Here is a 15,586-nt window from a genome sequence, read left to right as displayed (position 1 = left end):
GGCCCCGTTTAAGGAGGCATCAATTTTACTTTAAACCTATGAGCTCATTGAGAGCAGGGAAGAGAAATAGATGTCTCCAAATGCAAGAAACTGTTGCCATAGCATTTTCCTTCTCATTCTTTTCTACCCTTCCTCCTCCAAAGCAGGAGCAAATTGTGCTCTACTGTTTTCTTTCAGGAGCCAGGAGCATTTTCAGAATTTAGACTTCAGTTATAGGATATGTATACCATATAATCATTGTACCTGGTAGGGAGATTAATAAGTCCAAGGGTGCCATTAAGTTTCCCAGGAGAAACTCATCGTTGCGGATGCAATTGCAGAATTAAAAAACAAACCCAGGAGAATTTTAACCCCCCTAAATCTCATTGGACCTCTGCACAAGCCAAGTCACAACCACTCCTGCAACACAACCGGATTCCTTTCAGCACTCGCCGTCATGGACAGCTCACTCGCCTCTCGATGCTTTCCTCTGCAGTGATCTGATTTGCCCAGCCAGCAGCGGTCTGTGCGGCACCCGACACCGGTCCTTAGCCAGAGCGCACGGAACACGCGCTCCCTCCCGCCTCCCTCTCCGTCCCCCGCCCTTCGCTCACTCCAGCCCACTCCAGCGGCGACTTTGAGGGATTCCCTCTCAGGCGCCCACTGCAGCAGCACATCTGGCCTCATTCGCAGCAACTACAAGCATGGATCTCCGAGGAAGAGCCTTTCTCAGCTTCCATAGACTTAGAATTCTTCTGATGCTGTTCCGTGAGTATCGTTTTAGCGGCTGGGTGGGCAGGATGCACTCTTTGCAGAGAATAGAAATGGCATAGTAGAGCCAGTAGTTTAAGATTTAAAATGTGGTTCTCATGTTTTGAGGGTTTTTTTTTTTTTTTTTCCTTTTGGGAGAAAGGGGAAGGATTTCCCTGCCGGTGGCAGGGTGCTCCCTTGGGAACCACACACCTGTGTGGCATATGCCAGACACCGCTAGACAGGCTGGCTTAGTGGGGTCAAAGCATTGACAAGAAAGATTTGACTTCAAGCCCCCAGGATGTAGAGAAAAGCATCTCATTGCAAGTAAGACTATTTAAAATGCTTAAATTTTATCCCCATTTAAAATCAACAGCAAGGGAATTGAGTTTGTTAGTACTGGGTTAGAGAAATGGCTTGAAGAGCACACAACTGCTAGCATGGAACTTTATCACTCAAAAGCCCACAGATTACTGTCTCTGCACTCCAGTGACCTAAACGAGTGGTCTCCAGGAGCACTAACCTGATGAGATTGTTTTATTTGTTCCGCAGATACAGTGGCTCAAATCATGGCAGAACAAGAAGTGGAAAATCTCTCAGGCCTTTCTACTAACCCTGAAAAAGACATATTTGTGGTGCGGGAAAATGGGACGACGTGTCTCATGGCAGAATTTGCAGCCAAATTTATTGTACCTTATGATGTGTGGGCCAGCAATTACGTCGATGTAAGGAACCCTTTCCCCCAGCTTGATCCTAGGGCTCCAGGGCCGAAGGGCATCCTCCCTCAAGGCCCTGCGAAGACTTGGGTCGCCCGCCTTTCCCCCAAACCCATCCCCCTGCAGGCTGCTCCAGAATGCTGCATGGGGATTCCGGCTTGTACGCCTTCTGCTCGCCCTGCCTGCTTTGAAAATAAATCCCCCTCTCTCTGCTTCCCCACCGGCTGGGGCTGCACGTAGAGAATCTAATCGCATGTTCCTGGACCTGGGAGCGCGCGCGCGCAAAGGAGTGCCCAAATGTGCAACCCAGAGTTTGGACGCGCCGCCCTTTACAGCCCTCACTGGGGCCTGGGCCACTGAGGGGGCACGGGTCGTCTGTGTTCCCAGCTGATCACAGAACAGGCTGACATCGCGTTGACCCGGGGAGCTGAGGTAAAGGGCCGATGTGGCAGCAGTGAGTCGGAGCTGCAGGTGTTCTGGGTGGACCGCTCATATGCGCTCAAAATGCTGTTTGTAAAGGTAACTCGAGACTGGCGCGCAGAGGGGCGGTGGGTGTGGACCATAGCAGACCCAGAAGTCCTAGGAGCGGTTGACACGTGCCTCCCCCTCTTGGCAGGAAAGCCACAACACGTCCAAGGGACCAGAGGCGACTTGGAGACTGAGCAAGGTGCAGTTTGTCTACGATTCCACGGAGAAGACCCACTTTAAAGACGCGGTCAGCGGTGAGTGGAGTCCAGCAGGGCTGGGGAGGAAGACTGAAAAGTGCGGACACCGCAGGGAGCGCAGGCGCTAAGGACAAGTTCCTCAGGGTTTGGGGAAATGATCTGGACTATGTACTACTAGGCCACTGGGCCTGTTTGCTCTCCAGAGTGGAGGAGACCCGAAGGCCTGTGAGTCCTCTAGGAATTCCTCTGTCACGCAGGGCCTATTTTGTCCTCTGACTGCTTCATACGGGCCTCATGATTTAGCCTTATAAGAAGCACAGAGAAAGACGCCAAAGCTTTATTTTTATTTTCTTCTGCACCATAGTTTTTCCTAAAAATACAAGAGGACAGTGCGACTTTCCTTTTTTTTTTTTTTTTTTTTTTTTTGGTCGGGATTGGATGACTTTCAGTATCATTCTGCGCATGGCAGCACGGCTCACACAATATCTTGTCATCGACTGCAGCCACCTTGGACCCCTTTCTAAACCCCAGGCCTTAATTTATGAACTTTTCCTGACCATTCTTTCAACATTCACCAGATCTTCCAAAAATACTGCAGCAGGAGGAACATCCATTTCCTAAATAACAATGTACCTATCTGTAATCACTATCAAAGAGCATATTTAAATTTTTAAAAGTTGTTTTATTCCTAGTGAGGTCTTGCACCAGCCAGTCACCTGAGTTGCAAAAGAATTTTTATTGAAACCAAGATACATGAGTCATCTCTCCCTTTTAATCCCTTTTAATAACGGTACTAAAAGAAACATTTTTCCTCTTCATCAAAGTTTATCTTCAAGCATTTCCCACAATGCTTGAAAGAAAAAATGAAAAAACAAACAAACAAAAAACAGGCAAGTAAAGGAGAAAAGGGGGGGGGGCAGATGTGCATAGGATATGTATATTTTTGAGTTGAGGACATTCACCAGAACATCAGCAATCCAACATGCTTTATTGAGGAAAAATGTTTTATTCTTTGCTGAGCCACTGGAAAAACCGTCACTGTTCTTTCTGTGCCTTTGGGATCCCCATTGTTAGGCTTTATGTAGTAAAATGATGTGGGTTTAGATGTCACTCTCCTTTTCTAAAAAGAAATTCCAAGTCAATATTTAAGGCACCCTAGCTCAGAGAAAATGAATGCTTTTGTCCATTACAATTTACTGCCTTTGAGGAGCCCCAGCAGAGGAAAGGAGGGACAGGCTGTGGGTCTGAGATGAGAGGAAAGAACCAACCAACCGAGTTAGGTGCACCAAGTTAGGAGCTATGAGGGCGCGGCAAGCAAAAAGAGTCTAACCAATTCTTTGGACATTTGCCGTAGCTGGGAAGCACACAGCCAATTCGCATCACCTCTCTGCCTTGGTCACCCCAGCTGGGAAGTCCTACGAGTGTCAAGCTCAGCAAACCATTTCTCTGGCCTCCAGTGATCCTCAGAAAACTGTTACCATGATCCTGTCAGCTGTCCATATCCAACCCTTTGACATCATCTCAGATTTCGTCTTCAGTGAAGGTAAATTGGGAAGTGGAGGTATGAGGAAGGAGGAAGGAATGGCTGATTTTAAGGATAGATGGGGAGAAAGAACTGCCAGGGTCCCAGGATGTTACTATTTGGATTTTCTGCTTCCCTCCATAACAATTCAAATCTAAAAAGGTAGTAAAAATGAATATATCAGTTTTCCTCAGTGGCTCGCTCTTTCTCCTCCCCTTTCTTCTTTATCTCATTTCTTTCTTCTCTCTCTCTCTTTCTTCCTCCCACCCTATACCCTTGCACCCTCCTGTGGATGAAATTGTTAAAGACAATGTGATATTTTGTGCGTTTCTCATGGAGCGTTTCTGTTTGCTTTGTGTGTGTGTGCCTTCCTTTGGTTGCGGATTGCCACATAAATACAATCATCCAAATGTTCAGGATATTAAGGAAGGCCCCCCTCCCCACATCGCGTACCACCATTTCCTAAGGAATTCAGCTTTCATAAAATACAGGGTCCCCTCATCTATACTGAATACAGTGCACCCACCACCATCTTGTGATTACTCAAAAGGTGTCTGAGAAGTCTCAAGTGGTCATTGGGAGCATTTTCAACTTAAATGGTCATTGAGAGAAGGACCTGGTTCTTATTCATCTTTGTATTATTGGCATGTAACACAGTTCCTGACCCATTGCAGATGTCCAATGAACTTTGGCTCTAAATTGATATTCTGAAGCTGTGGATTCAACTAATAGAGGCTTTCAAATGCCTGTATGCTGGGCAAATAAGAATGTCATTTATTTAGTAAATACAGCCACATGTACCTGATCTCAAGGAAGGATAGGGTGTACCATTTTAATGTATTTCCTAGAAGATTAGAACAAAGCTGCAAGACCTTAATGGTTTCAAAGAAGTCTGCTTAATTCTGGAAGTATTTATAAAATTTAAGTGTCTTTCTTAAACTGAAAATATTAAACGTAAGTTGATTTTTGATTTTTTAAGTCCAGGAATTAATTATGAAAATACTGTAGTATAGTATAGTCCCCTGGGTCTCTGAGTTTATATTGTAATTTAACAGTCTTTAGTGGCTTTTTGTTTTTTTGTGGCCAGCTGCTCTAGATAGTTCTTAATTTCTTGGCATTACTTATATTATAAGTGCTGCTCATATAAGTTACTTACCACAACCCGTTCTAACCCTTTTTGAGTTATTTCTGAGTGGTAGCTTATAGTTGTTATGGAATAAAAAATCAAATCTCATAGACATTTAAAATTATATACAAAGAAAAAATAAATAAGTACTGAACCAGAGCTACTTTGGTAAAAATCAGTAAAATCTCTTGCATGGAATGAAGAAAAAACAAAACAAAACAATTTTTATCCATTTCAAGGTCCTCCATTGGGAAGGCTGCTGGATAAAAATAGAGTTAGTAAGCATGTGTAATTTTTAACCATAGATCTAGTAAGCATAAGTAAAGTGGACTTTGTCTCATCCAGGATTTTCTGGCTAATAATTGGTATGCATTCTCCTGTGTGTGCCCTGAGGCTTAGCCTCCACACTCCTGGGAGGAGGCAGGCCTCATTCACAATCACTCACTGGATCATATGCCTTTGTGTGGAAGGGGTTCTTTTGTCCAGGCTCTTCTTGTCTGTGTCTCTTAACACCTGCCCCCCACTGTGTCTTGTAAAAGATCATAATATTCCAATTATTGGGAATGAAAATGATTGCTCTTAGGGTGTATTTTCAGGTTGCAGAAGTCCAGGAGCTTTTACTGTGTTGCACATGCCTGTATGGTTATGAGTGAAGCATACTTGCTTGAGGGGCCAGTATCTGATCATATATCTGCACATCCACTATAGGATGTGTAGGTACGTGTGTGTGTGTGTGTGTGTGTGTGTGTGTGTGTATGCTGTTTAGATGTGGTTATGGTCCAGCACAGCATCAGGGTTTCTTGTGAAGAAACTATTTCCTGCATAATACCTGGCAGTCTTTAGAGCTGATTACTTACTAGACTTTATGAGACAAACTGAGAAAAGGGTCAGCAAAATTGATTGAGGAGCAGGGGCTGAAAGGAGCCAAAAGGTGGGTTGATGACTTTATCACTTTAGTCCCTTTAGTGTATTGTGCTTGGCTACTGAATTAATCCACAAATGAAAGACTCTTAGCCAAGCACACAGCTAATTGCAGTGTGCACACCGATGTTGAACTTCAGTGTGTACAACTGTAGTTAACGTTGTTAGGATGCAGAGTCTGGTTCAGCAGATCTGGAGCAGGCCAACATGCTCCATCGCTAGCCAGGTTCCATGTCATTCTCCCAGTACATAGAATGTTAATAGAGTGTTCAAAGGACTAGAAAAGGAAATGTACAACAAGGCTTTCTTAGGTGGGGATTGGACAAGGTTGTGAGGCCAGAAACCCTCATAGGATGAGACTGTCTAGAGGGAGTCTCATGGCACAAAGGGACACCATTCAGAAGGAGAGGAGGGTAGGCGAACTCCCAAGGGGAGAGGGCTTATGTGTCTAGGAGATGTTGCTGAACAGCACAAGAGTGGGAGGAGTGGGTTTGGGTAGGAGAGCTTCTGGGATGCACAATAGCTTGGGGCTTTATAACTGCAAGGACTACCTTATGAATGGATAACAGCTGCTGGGTGAAATTTCAAGGGTCATGCAAAAATGGGCAGGTTTTAAATGGCTGAACATTTGCTTGTTTGAGCTGTTTTAAAAATAACTGGACAGGAAAAATTTTAAGTTTAGAGCCAGTAGGCTTTTGAGCTGACAGGTCTCTGCTTGCAGTGAAGAAATAAACAACCAGTATACAGAAGCCACCTTTGGTCCATTTGTATACCAAACAATTTGTAGAGCAACTGTCACCCAGCAGATCCAGGTACCTAGTTTCTCAGTTGAGGTTAATTAACTTGCCCTTTGCAATTAATTCATTGTGTGTCCCTTTGAGGGACTAGGGAAATTTATGGTTGGGATAGAATGGGGGATTCCTTCCCAGGAGAAAAAGAACCAGCCTGAGTATTTTAATGGCTTGAATTAAAGGAAACTTTTATATAGAATGTCAGAATAAACATAGCAGAACATGAAGATTGCATCTGCTCTTAAAGATTCAGGGTTAAAAGGCATTTAAAACATACCACAAATAAGCTGAATCCTTTTTAATTCTCAGAGGAAAATACCCAAACAAACCTGGGAGAAAGATCCTGAGTTCTCCATTTACAAGGGAGCAACTGAAGCCCAGAGAATTGGTTGCTTGTTGAAAGCTGAAAGCTGCATCCCTAAACCCTGTAGACTCTCAAGGCTTCAGCTGCTCCTGCTAAGTAACTATAATAAACATGGTCAATGCAAGAGGCACCTTTAGTGAGTTGGTTGGGGACCCTGAATTCATGAGTTTTGTTTTTTTGGATTTTTTAAAATAGTAATACTGGGGATGAAACCCAAGACCTTGTGTATGCTAGGCAACTACTCTACTACTGAGCTACATTCCCAGCCCTTACAAGCTTTTTATTATTGTTCCTAATAGCATGAGTGGGAAATGCCATCTGTGGGTGATTGCATTTTAGTGGAAATGAGTATGCCTTACTTTTCTCTATATATCCCCCTACACAGACCCTGGGAGAACAACCTGTGGCAAGCTTCTTTGCCTATCATAAACACATAGAAAATTTGACTATCCAGAGTATTATGTAAACCTGTGCTTTACCTGTCACTTTCAAACCAAGAAATGTGATACCCTGCACAGTTGCTCTTCAAGGTTCCAGAGTAAGAGCCAACCAGGGACAATCTGGTTATTAACATTGCTGAGAACTCTGTGGAGGGATTCAACATGGAACATCAGCATAGGGCCATGTGGCTAGGCAGTCATAGAATTCTAGGTTCCAGGGACTATCCTCTGGAGACAGTAGGACATTTCTCAGGATTGCTGCCCTAAGGGAGTGAGATTTACTCACCAACTGCCATTCATCAGGGAAGGCTACTTTGGGAATGTCAACTCTCTGGTACTTCTGATCTGCCCTGTAGTTAAATCCCAGTGGGATGTGTGCATAGGTAAATGCCAAGGACACTATCTGCTACCTCAAGTACAGGGATATCTGACCTTTCCCTGCCATGATGGAGCTCTCAGTCTTGTGAGAAAGGCGGCACACAATACATTTCATGTTCCTGTCATACATGGCATCAAACAATGGTTTTTATTATTTTATCATGTCCAAAGTTTACATCATGATGAGAGTACCTGCCACTCATTTTAATAGCATCTCAATATGCAAAATACCTTTTTTTTCTGAGAGTACAAAGCTAGCCCAGAAACAATATAGGAAGAGGGTCAAACCCCTCCCTCTAGCTGTCCTGTCAAAGGACAGAGGGATGCACAGTCAGCATAAGATTGTCCTCCTGTTCACACAGGAGCAGTCTCGGTGTTAGCAGAGCTCTGGCAAGCTGATAGCTTGGCCTTTTGCTCTTTCCATTGGCATTCATTTGGGGTACAACGAAGAGCTCTTATAGTTTGTCTCAGGGAGTCATCACAACTTTAAAACACTGTGATTATTAAACAAAACACAATAAAATAAAACATCCAGCAAATAGAGCCTAAGATCCATCATGATTTGGCTGGGTGCACTGGGTTCATGGTTGAGGGAAATTCAGTTGGCAACTGGCAGCTGGCAACAGATGTGCACTTTGTTGTCTGATCTGTCTTCGTCTGTTCTTTGAATGACAGGGCTGCTTGTCACCTTCCCAGTCATAGGCCATTTAGTTTCAGAGAACCTTGTTGTGTGTACTCCAGAGCTACATGAGGCATAAGAGACCTCAAGTCTAAAAGAGGGGACAAGGAGTCAGAGATCTCAGAGCATCCAAAGCTGGATGTGATCTGAGCTGAGCCAAGGGATGCTCTTCTCCCTGGTAAGGATGTGGGTCCTTTCTTATACGATCTGTAAGTTGTATAATCAGTTTATTGCACAGTATTCTAACATAGGAATCTGTAAGGTTTGTGGATAGAATTCAGGTAGACTACAAATTTCAGTGGGAAAAATTTAAATATTTTTACTAACCTCTGATTAGTATTTGGCATTTCCTTTGGTTATAAACGAAGGTAATAAGTGAAAGTACTATTAACAGTACCTGTGATTTACTCATCAATAGAAATCATAATTATTTTTATCTCATATGAGTAATTTTAACTCATATTACTTTGTGTAGATCTTGCAAAGTGACTATTATTTTTACTGCCTTGCAATCATGCGTATCAATAAATATGTATGTTGCTCCATCTCAAATTATTTATAAAATTGATAACTAAATTTCATTTTTCTTTGTAAACTTATGTATTTTCATTTTTTGCACTCTTAAACATTCTGAGTAGGCATCTAGAGTTTCCTCATACTTGTGCTTTAGTGGATCATAAGCAACATTGTTTTAAGTGAAGGGGAATAGAACATAGTATAATTTTTTATGTATTAATCACTTTTATGTTACTGTAACAAAATACTTTAGCTATTGAACTTTAAGAAAGGAAAGGTTTATTTTGGCTCATAGTTTCAGAAATTTCAGTCCATGGTTGTTTGAACCTGTTGTTTTGGACCATAGCAGCACAGTACTTAATGACTGGAGCATATAGCATAATGCCTGTTCCCCCTATGGTGGCTGGGAAGCAAAGAAGGAGAGGTAGGAAGGGCCCTCAATGAACTAACTTCCTTTCACTAGGCCTCACTAACGGTTCCATCACATTTCAATAGTGCCATGGCTGGGAACCATGACTTCAACACATGGGCCTTTGGGGGACATTAAAGATCTAAACTATAATACATCAGATGTACAAAGGAAAGATAACTATAAGACTTTTGCTCTGTTATGTATGTGTACATATATTCTTGATTGCAATAAAAATATTATTTTTACTATGGGTCATAATCTGAGTTTGAAAGCACTGGCTTAACCTGTAGGAATGTCTGTTTTGCTTTTGTAGGTTCATAATGCTAAATTTGTCCAAAACTCTTGTGGGTAGTAATCTTTCAGAATTGAGCCTATTTTAGACTTTAGGAAGGCAAAACAGTGCACAGTCCACATGTTGCATAAGACCCCAGAAAAGTCCCAGGGTAGCCCCTGTAAGCAAACATATTAATATATCTGTTTCCTGCAGAGAAAACATGCTAAGTAGGATGAATGAGAATTATAAGTAGGTGAACATGAGTCTAAGTCAGATTTTTCTGCCAAAGATATTTGGTTTCCAGACCTTTGTGGGTTTTGAAATGGTAGAATATAGTTGTGGATTATGAATTTCCTTTTATTTGACCATTTAACGGATGAGGGTTAATAAGGATAGGAATTCGGTATTTTTCATGACAATTATTGATATTTTTTATGTTCCTATTATTTTTGACATCTCCATAGATTAATAACCTCTCATATACCTTTTTCCTGTGGTGTTAATTCAGGTATTTTTTCTAAAGTAACACAAAACTATTTTAAAAGAAATAAATCAATAATATTTTAGTTTTTCTTCTCTCTCTCTCACTTGCCAAAATAAATCATCTTTTTCCTTCCAACCTTCTTAGAGGTTGTGAGATGGTATTTCTTTCATCCAACTTGTTATCCATTTAGGGATACTACTTTTGGTACTAAATCTCCAGATTTTTAGACTTAAAAGGAGTACCTATAAGATTTACATGTGTAAAAAATTCTCTTTTTAGATAACAGTGATAGAAAGTCCACTCTGCCTGGCCTCCTGTGTTATTGTATTTGATGCTAAACCGTCTAAAGTACATCTTATCCCTATTTTATAGGAATCTGAGGTTGAGGTAGCTTAAGTGACTTGCCCAAGCTTACTTAGCAGGCAGGTGGGATACCTGAGACTTGAACTCACTTTCCTCAATCTCCCTAACAGTGTTTCACTGCATATGTTCCCTCTTGCTATGAGAGTCTGGACTCCAGGGACCACTTAAAGTTCATCTGTATCTATATCTACATCTCTCTCTCTCTCTCTCTCTCTCTCTCTCTCTCTCTCTCTCTCTCTCTCTCTCTCTCTCTCTCGTTGGAGTTTAAACCCAGGGCCTTATGCATATTAAGCATTCACTCTGCCACTGAACTATACATACAGCTCCTACATGTATCTATATTCCTGTAGTTATATCTATCTATACATTTGTCCATTTACTGATAGATATATGGTATAAAAAGAAAGAAAGCATGACTTTATAATTTGGCTAATGGATCTTGGAGACCCATTTCCAGATTCTTCCCAGTCCACTCAAGCTTTCTTCTTTACCAAGCTCTCCTGGACTGTCTGTTCTGAGCACCTGGAGTTGTGGCCACACTGTCTTGGAGAATGCCATATGGCCTTAATGTCCAGTGGTTTAGCTACATAAGCTCTTGCTTCCTGATTCAACTCTCATCTCCTTCTGTGTTATATTCCTGGGAGGGTGTATGTTATATTTGAGGTCCCTGATTAGTTGGTTGCCTGGGTAATTATAAGTCAGGTACAAAGAAATGAGTTAAAACCAGGGTCTAACAGGTTGGTCTACCCATGAAACTGCTCTTTGGGAGGGAAAATAAGAAGGGAAGGAGCAGAGGATGGAGCCAGAGGCCAGTGTTGCCAAGATGCTTGGGGCCTCTGAGCAGCTGATGGGTGAGGCAGAGATGAGGGACAATGTGATATCATGGGAAAAGATCTCTGCCATCATGGAGTTCTAAGTGCAACACTACCCTTGGTGCACTGGGAACTATCAGCAAGTCTCTTCCCTGTGGGGAACCAGCATTTGAATTACAAGCTAATCCTCAAAGGACTGGAATTTTTTAGAATTGAATCAAGTTGTGAAAAAATGTCCTCTACAAATTTATTTTCAGCATTCTGATTTTAATAAGAAGAAAGGATCAACTTAGTGCTAATAGATTCTTAACACTTCTCTGCCATTTGCCAAACTATTTTCTCTTTTAACACTATTTTTAGGAATTTTTTTTCTGTTGGGATACATGATTATTATGAAATTTTTATTTAGGTGTAGTTGATGTCCTAAAACTAGACACACTTAAGTGCATGGTGTGATAACTATTTGACCTGTGATTATACCTATGAAATTATTACCACAATCAATGAAATCAATCCAGAAATAATTCTGAAAGTTTTCATATATACCTTTGCAATAAATATCCAGCTTAATGGATTTCCAGAACCTCTGTGACCAGCATACAGATCAGGCTACTTCCTGGGATTTGGAATTCAGCAGCCTTTTAATCCCAGTAGCCAGGGTCTGTTAGGCACTGTCCTAATTATGTTGTTAAACTATTTGAGTACGGATGGGGCTTTGTTTATGCCTGGGCACATTATTCATTGTCAGTTACCCTGTGTGTAAAATGGGTACAATAATTTTATTCACCTTAGAATGTTTAAAGGGATTATATGAGATAACTGTGCTTAGAACTGAATGTTAATTTAGGAACTAGGAATATTAAGTATACAGCTTTTTAAAAGCTGTGAATTTGTATGAAATTTTCCATGAATTCTTATTATGAGAGAGGAAGATTCCTCAGACTTAGGTCTCATCTCCTTTCTCTCTGTTGATTTCATATATGGGAGATGAGGGAGTATTTCCAAGGAGCAAGAGGATCCTGGCACACAGTAGGCACTCAATAGATGTTTACTGGGTTATCTTGACTTGAAAACTCAGTATCTCTGAAAAGATTTCCAAAGCCTGTTTTCTATAGCTCTGGCTCATAAATTTTGGGAAGAGGTTGGCTGCCTGTTACCTCCAAGGAGCAAATAAGGCCAAGGAAATATATTCTGCTTTCTGGGAATGCAATTCTCATTGGCTCTGCAAATTATGTGGCTATCAGAAATTCTTCCAAGGGGGGGATAATTCACTCTAAAATGGGATGTGGCAGCACATGCCTGTAATCCAAGAGGCTTGGGAAGCTGAGGCAGAAGGAGCACAAGTTTAAAGCTAACTTCAGCATCCTAGTGAGGCCCTAAGCAAGATAGTGTGACCCATCTCAAAATAAAATAAAAATGGCCGAGGATGTTGGTTAGTGGTTAGGTGTTTCTGGGTTCAATTCCTGGTCCCAAATAAACAAACAATATGTAAAATAAAGAAAAAATGGAATGGGAGACAGGGAGCTATTGAGCCATCCTGAATGTTAGTTACTCATATGCCCTCTTCTATCCGGGGCCACTGTCTTCGAATGAGAATGCAGCTTTGTGAAGGATTTACAACAGTGAGGGAGGAAGGGGGCATAGCCTAACCATCTGGGTCAGCCAGATCAAATCTAGCAACCAGTGGGGTGACAGATGTTGCAGCAAGATCATCCTTACATCCTCTATCCTGAAGCTTAGGAGGATGCGAATGAATCCACCCCAAAGCACTGCTGACATTTCCTTTCTTGATCTAGATGCTGGTTATAAGGACGTTCCTTTGTTAAATATTCATCAAGCTCTGTTACTTTAAAAAATTCGTAATCTAATTCGCATATGTTACAATACACATATTTTAAAGTGTGTATGCATTTTTATAAATGTAATGCTTAAAATGTAAATTTTAAAAACTGTATAGTTCAATATATTTTATCTATACTTGCAACCATGTAAACATCACCAAATCAAGATACAGAACATTTTCATCACAATTGAAAGATCTCTGTGTTCCTTTTCCTGAACATGAACAATTTACTGATTTCTATGATGGTAGACTTTGCTTCACCTGTTTTGAACTTCATATAAATTGAACCTTAAAGTATTGGACTTTATTGTGTCTGACAATTTTTACTCAACATAATGTTTCTGTGATCTATCTATACAGCAACATTTCTTTCTGTTTGCATTTTTTTTTTTTTTTTTTTTTTTTAGTACTGAGGATTGAACCCAGGAGCAATCCACTACTGAACTATATTCCCAGTGTTTTATTATTTATTATTTTTTATTTTGAGACAGATTGATACCAAGTTACTGGCTTTGACCTTGTGATCCTTCTGTCTCAGCCTAAGTAGCTGAGATTATAGATGTGGGTCAGGGTACCTGCCTCACTTCTTATTATTGTTAATTAATAGACTGTATAAATCTACTGCAGTTTATTCAACTTTTAAGGATATTTTGTTGTTTCTAGTGCTTGATTAGTCTCAATAAAGCTTCTATAAACATTTATGTTAAAGTGCTTTTGTGTCCACATATTTACATTTTTTCTTGGGTAGATACTTAGAAAGACAATGTCATGATATAAGGTAGGCGTATATTTGTCCTTATTAGAGATTATTGAGCCATTTTACAGAGCAGTTATACCATTTTCCACCAAGGTTGTTGAGTTCCATTTGTTCTGTATGGTTACCAACACTTGGTATTTTTAACCTTTTTGTAAGTTGTATATTTGTATGCAATTCTCTATGCTATATGCATATGGCATACTTGAATTAAAATGTTAGAAAACCATTAATAAAAGTAATAACAATTGTATGTAATTGAAAAAAGATGAAAATTTAAGAAAACCATCTGTATGTTTTGTTGGTGTATGCCAGGAATCTGATAACTGAATGTTGCCCTATTTAATTGTTGTATTTTTATTTTACATTGGGGAGAACTATTAAGTGGCTCAGCCTTGGGATTCACTGGGAAAGTACAATTTCTGTAAAGAAAAGAATTTCCCCAAAGATTCCTTAAAAGATCTTTTCATCTTCATTTCTGTCTTAGTTTTAATATGTGAACTCATGATTCAGAATACTTTGACACAGAACTCACTCCTTTTTTTCTTTCCATTTCAGAGCATAAATGTCCAGTGGATGAAAGAGAGCAGTTGGAGGAAACCTTGCCCCTGATTTTGGGGCTTATTTTGGGCCTTGTCATAGTGGTAACACTCGTGATTTACCACATCCACCACAAAATGACTGCCAACCAGGTGCAGATCCCCAGGGATCGATCCGAGTACAAGCACATGGGTTAGAGGCCATCAGGCAGGTAGCCCCCAAGTCCTAGCCCCCAACTGGATCAGGTAGAACAACAAAAGCACTTTCCACCTTGCTCATGGGATACACCAACATAGCTACAATCCAACAGGCCTGGGTATCTGAGGCTTGCTTGGCCTGTGTCCATGCTTAAATTCAGAGATGGGGCAGGGTTCATTGGATTAATGGGCTAAATTACTATTGTTCTCTCCATGCTGGGGAGCAAAACAGAAGGGGGTCAGCCGGCTTTCATGCTCATGATGGCTTGGCTTTGACTCTCCAAGGAGCAAATAACAATACTTGAAGAGGTGTTTGGTCCTGAAGTTTTGGGATTGAAAACGGGCTTCCTTTGGGAGGAAACCTCTTTAGGTTCAGGGAATAGGGGGTGCTTTGCTCCCCTGGCCTCAGCTGGCTTACTACACAATTTAAATGCACACAAAATACAACCTCATGCTCCCTGCAGCAAGACCCCTGAAAGTGATCCATGCTTCTGGCTGGCGTTCTGCATGTCTAGTGATTGTCTTGGGAATGTTTCACTGCTGCTTGCACCCAGTGACTTTACAGCACAAGAACCTGTTTAATGTAACTATGCACAGTTATTTGGAATATATAATGTATCAGGTCCAAATAAGGTGACCTGAAGAATCAATCTATATAAGTTTGTTTTTGAAATGAATTAAAACACACTACTCTCTGGCCTTTGGCTGCTTTCTTGAAACAAGAAAACATAAGTAAAATGGTATCTTTGGCATCAAGAGGGGAAAGGTGAAGGATGCAGATGGGATTTTTTATTTTTCATTTTTGCAAGAGGAAAAGCAAAGAAGAGCGGGAATGAAAAAAAAAGAATATCTTAGTTTTTCATTATTGTGATAAATATCTGACATAAGAACTTTATAAGGAGGAAAGTTTATTTTGGCTCATGGTTTCAGAGATTTCAGTCCATGGTTGCCTTACCCTGTTGCTTTGGGCATATGGTGGTACAGTATATCATGGTGGGAGTGAACGTGGAGGAGGTCTGTTATCTCATGGCATCTGGGAAGAAAAGAGAGGCAGACAGGA

The 15,586-nt window shown here is 40.9% G+C and overlaps 1 protein-coding gene across 1 annotated transcript; it reads left to right on the top strand.

Moving 5' to 3' along the window:
• Positions 1-407: 407 nt before the first annotated feature.
• Positions 408-15,322, top strand: LAMP5 (lysosomal associated membrane protein family member 5). The gene is made up of 6 exons (XM_079128817.1): positions 408-747; positions 1,282-1,454; positions 1,833-1,964; positions 2,062-2,167; positions 3,465-3,653; positions 14,348-15,322. The coding sequence occupies exons 1-6, from the start codon at positions 684-686 to the stop codon at positions 14,524-14,526; spliced, it is 843 nt and encodes a 280-aa protein (XP_078984943.1). The 5' UTR covers positions 408-683; the 3' UTR covers positions 14,527-15,322.
• Positions 15,323-15,586: the final 264 nt, after the last annotated feature.

The sequence above is a fragment of the Sciurus vulgaris genome, assembly GCF_902686455.1.
Source record: "Sciurus vulgaris genome assembly, chromosome: 2".
Lineage (NCBI taxonomy): Eukaryota > Metazoa > Chordata > Mammalia > Rodentia > Sciuridae > Sciurus > Sciurus vulgaris.
Note: the sequence above shows the minus strand (reverse complement) of the source record. Positions and strands in the feature narration are given on the sequence as shown.

Bases quoted from the DNA above. Each gene is read 5' to 3' on its own strand.
- LAMP5 (XM_079128817.1), top strand. From the start codon at position 684: ATGGATCTCCGAGGAAGAGCCTTTCTCAGCTTCCATAGACTTAGAATT. The intron at 748-1,281 runs GTGAGTATCGTT...TTTGTTCCGCAG, and splicing joins AATTCTTCTGATGCTGTTCC to ATACAGTGGCTCAAATCATG. The intron at 2,168-3,464 runs GTGAGTGGAGTC...CATTTGCCGTAG, and splicing joins CTTTAAAGACGCGGTCAGCG to CTGGGAAGCACACAGCCAAT.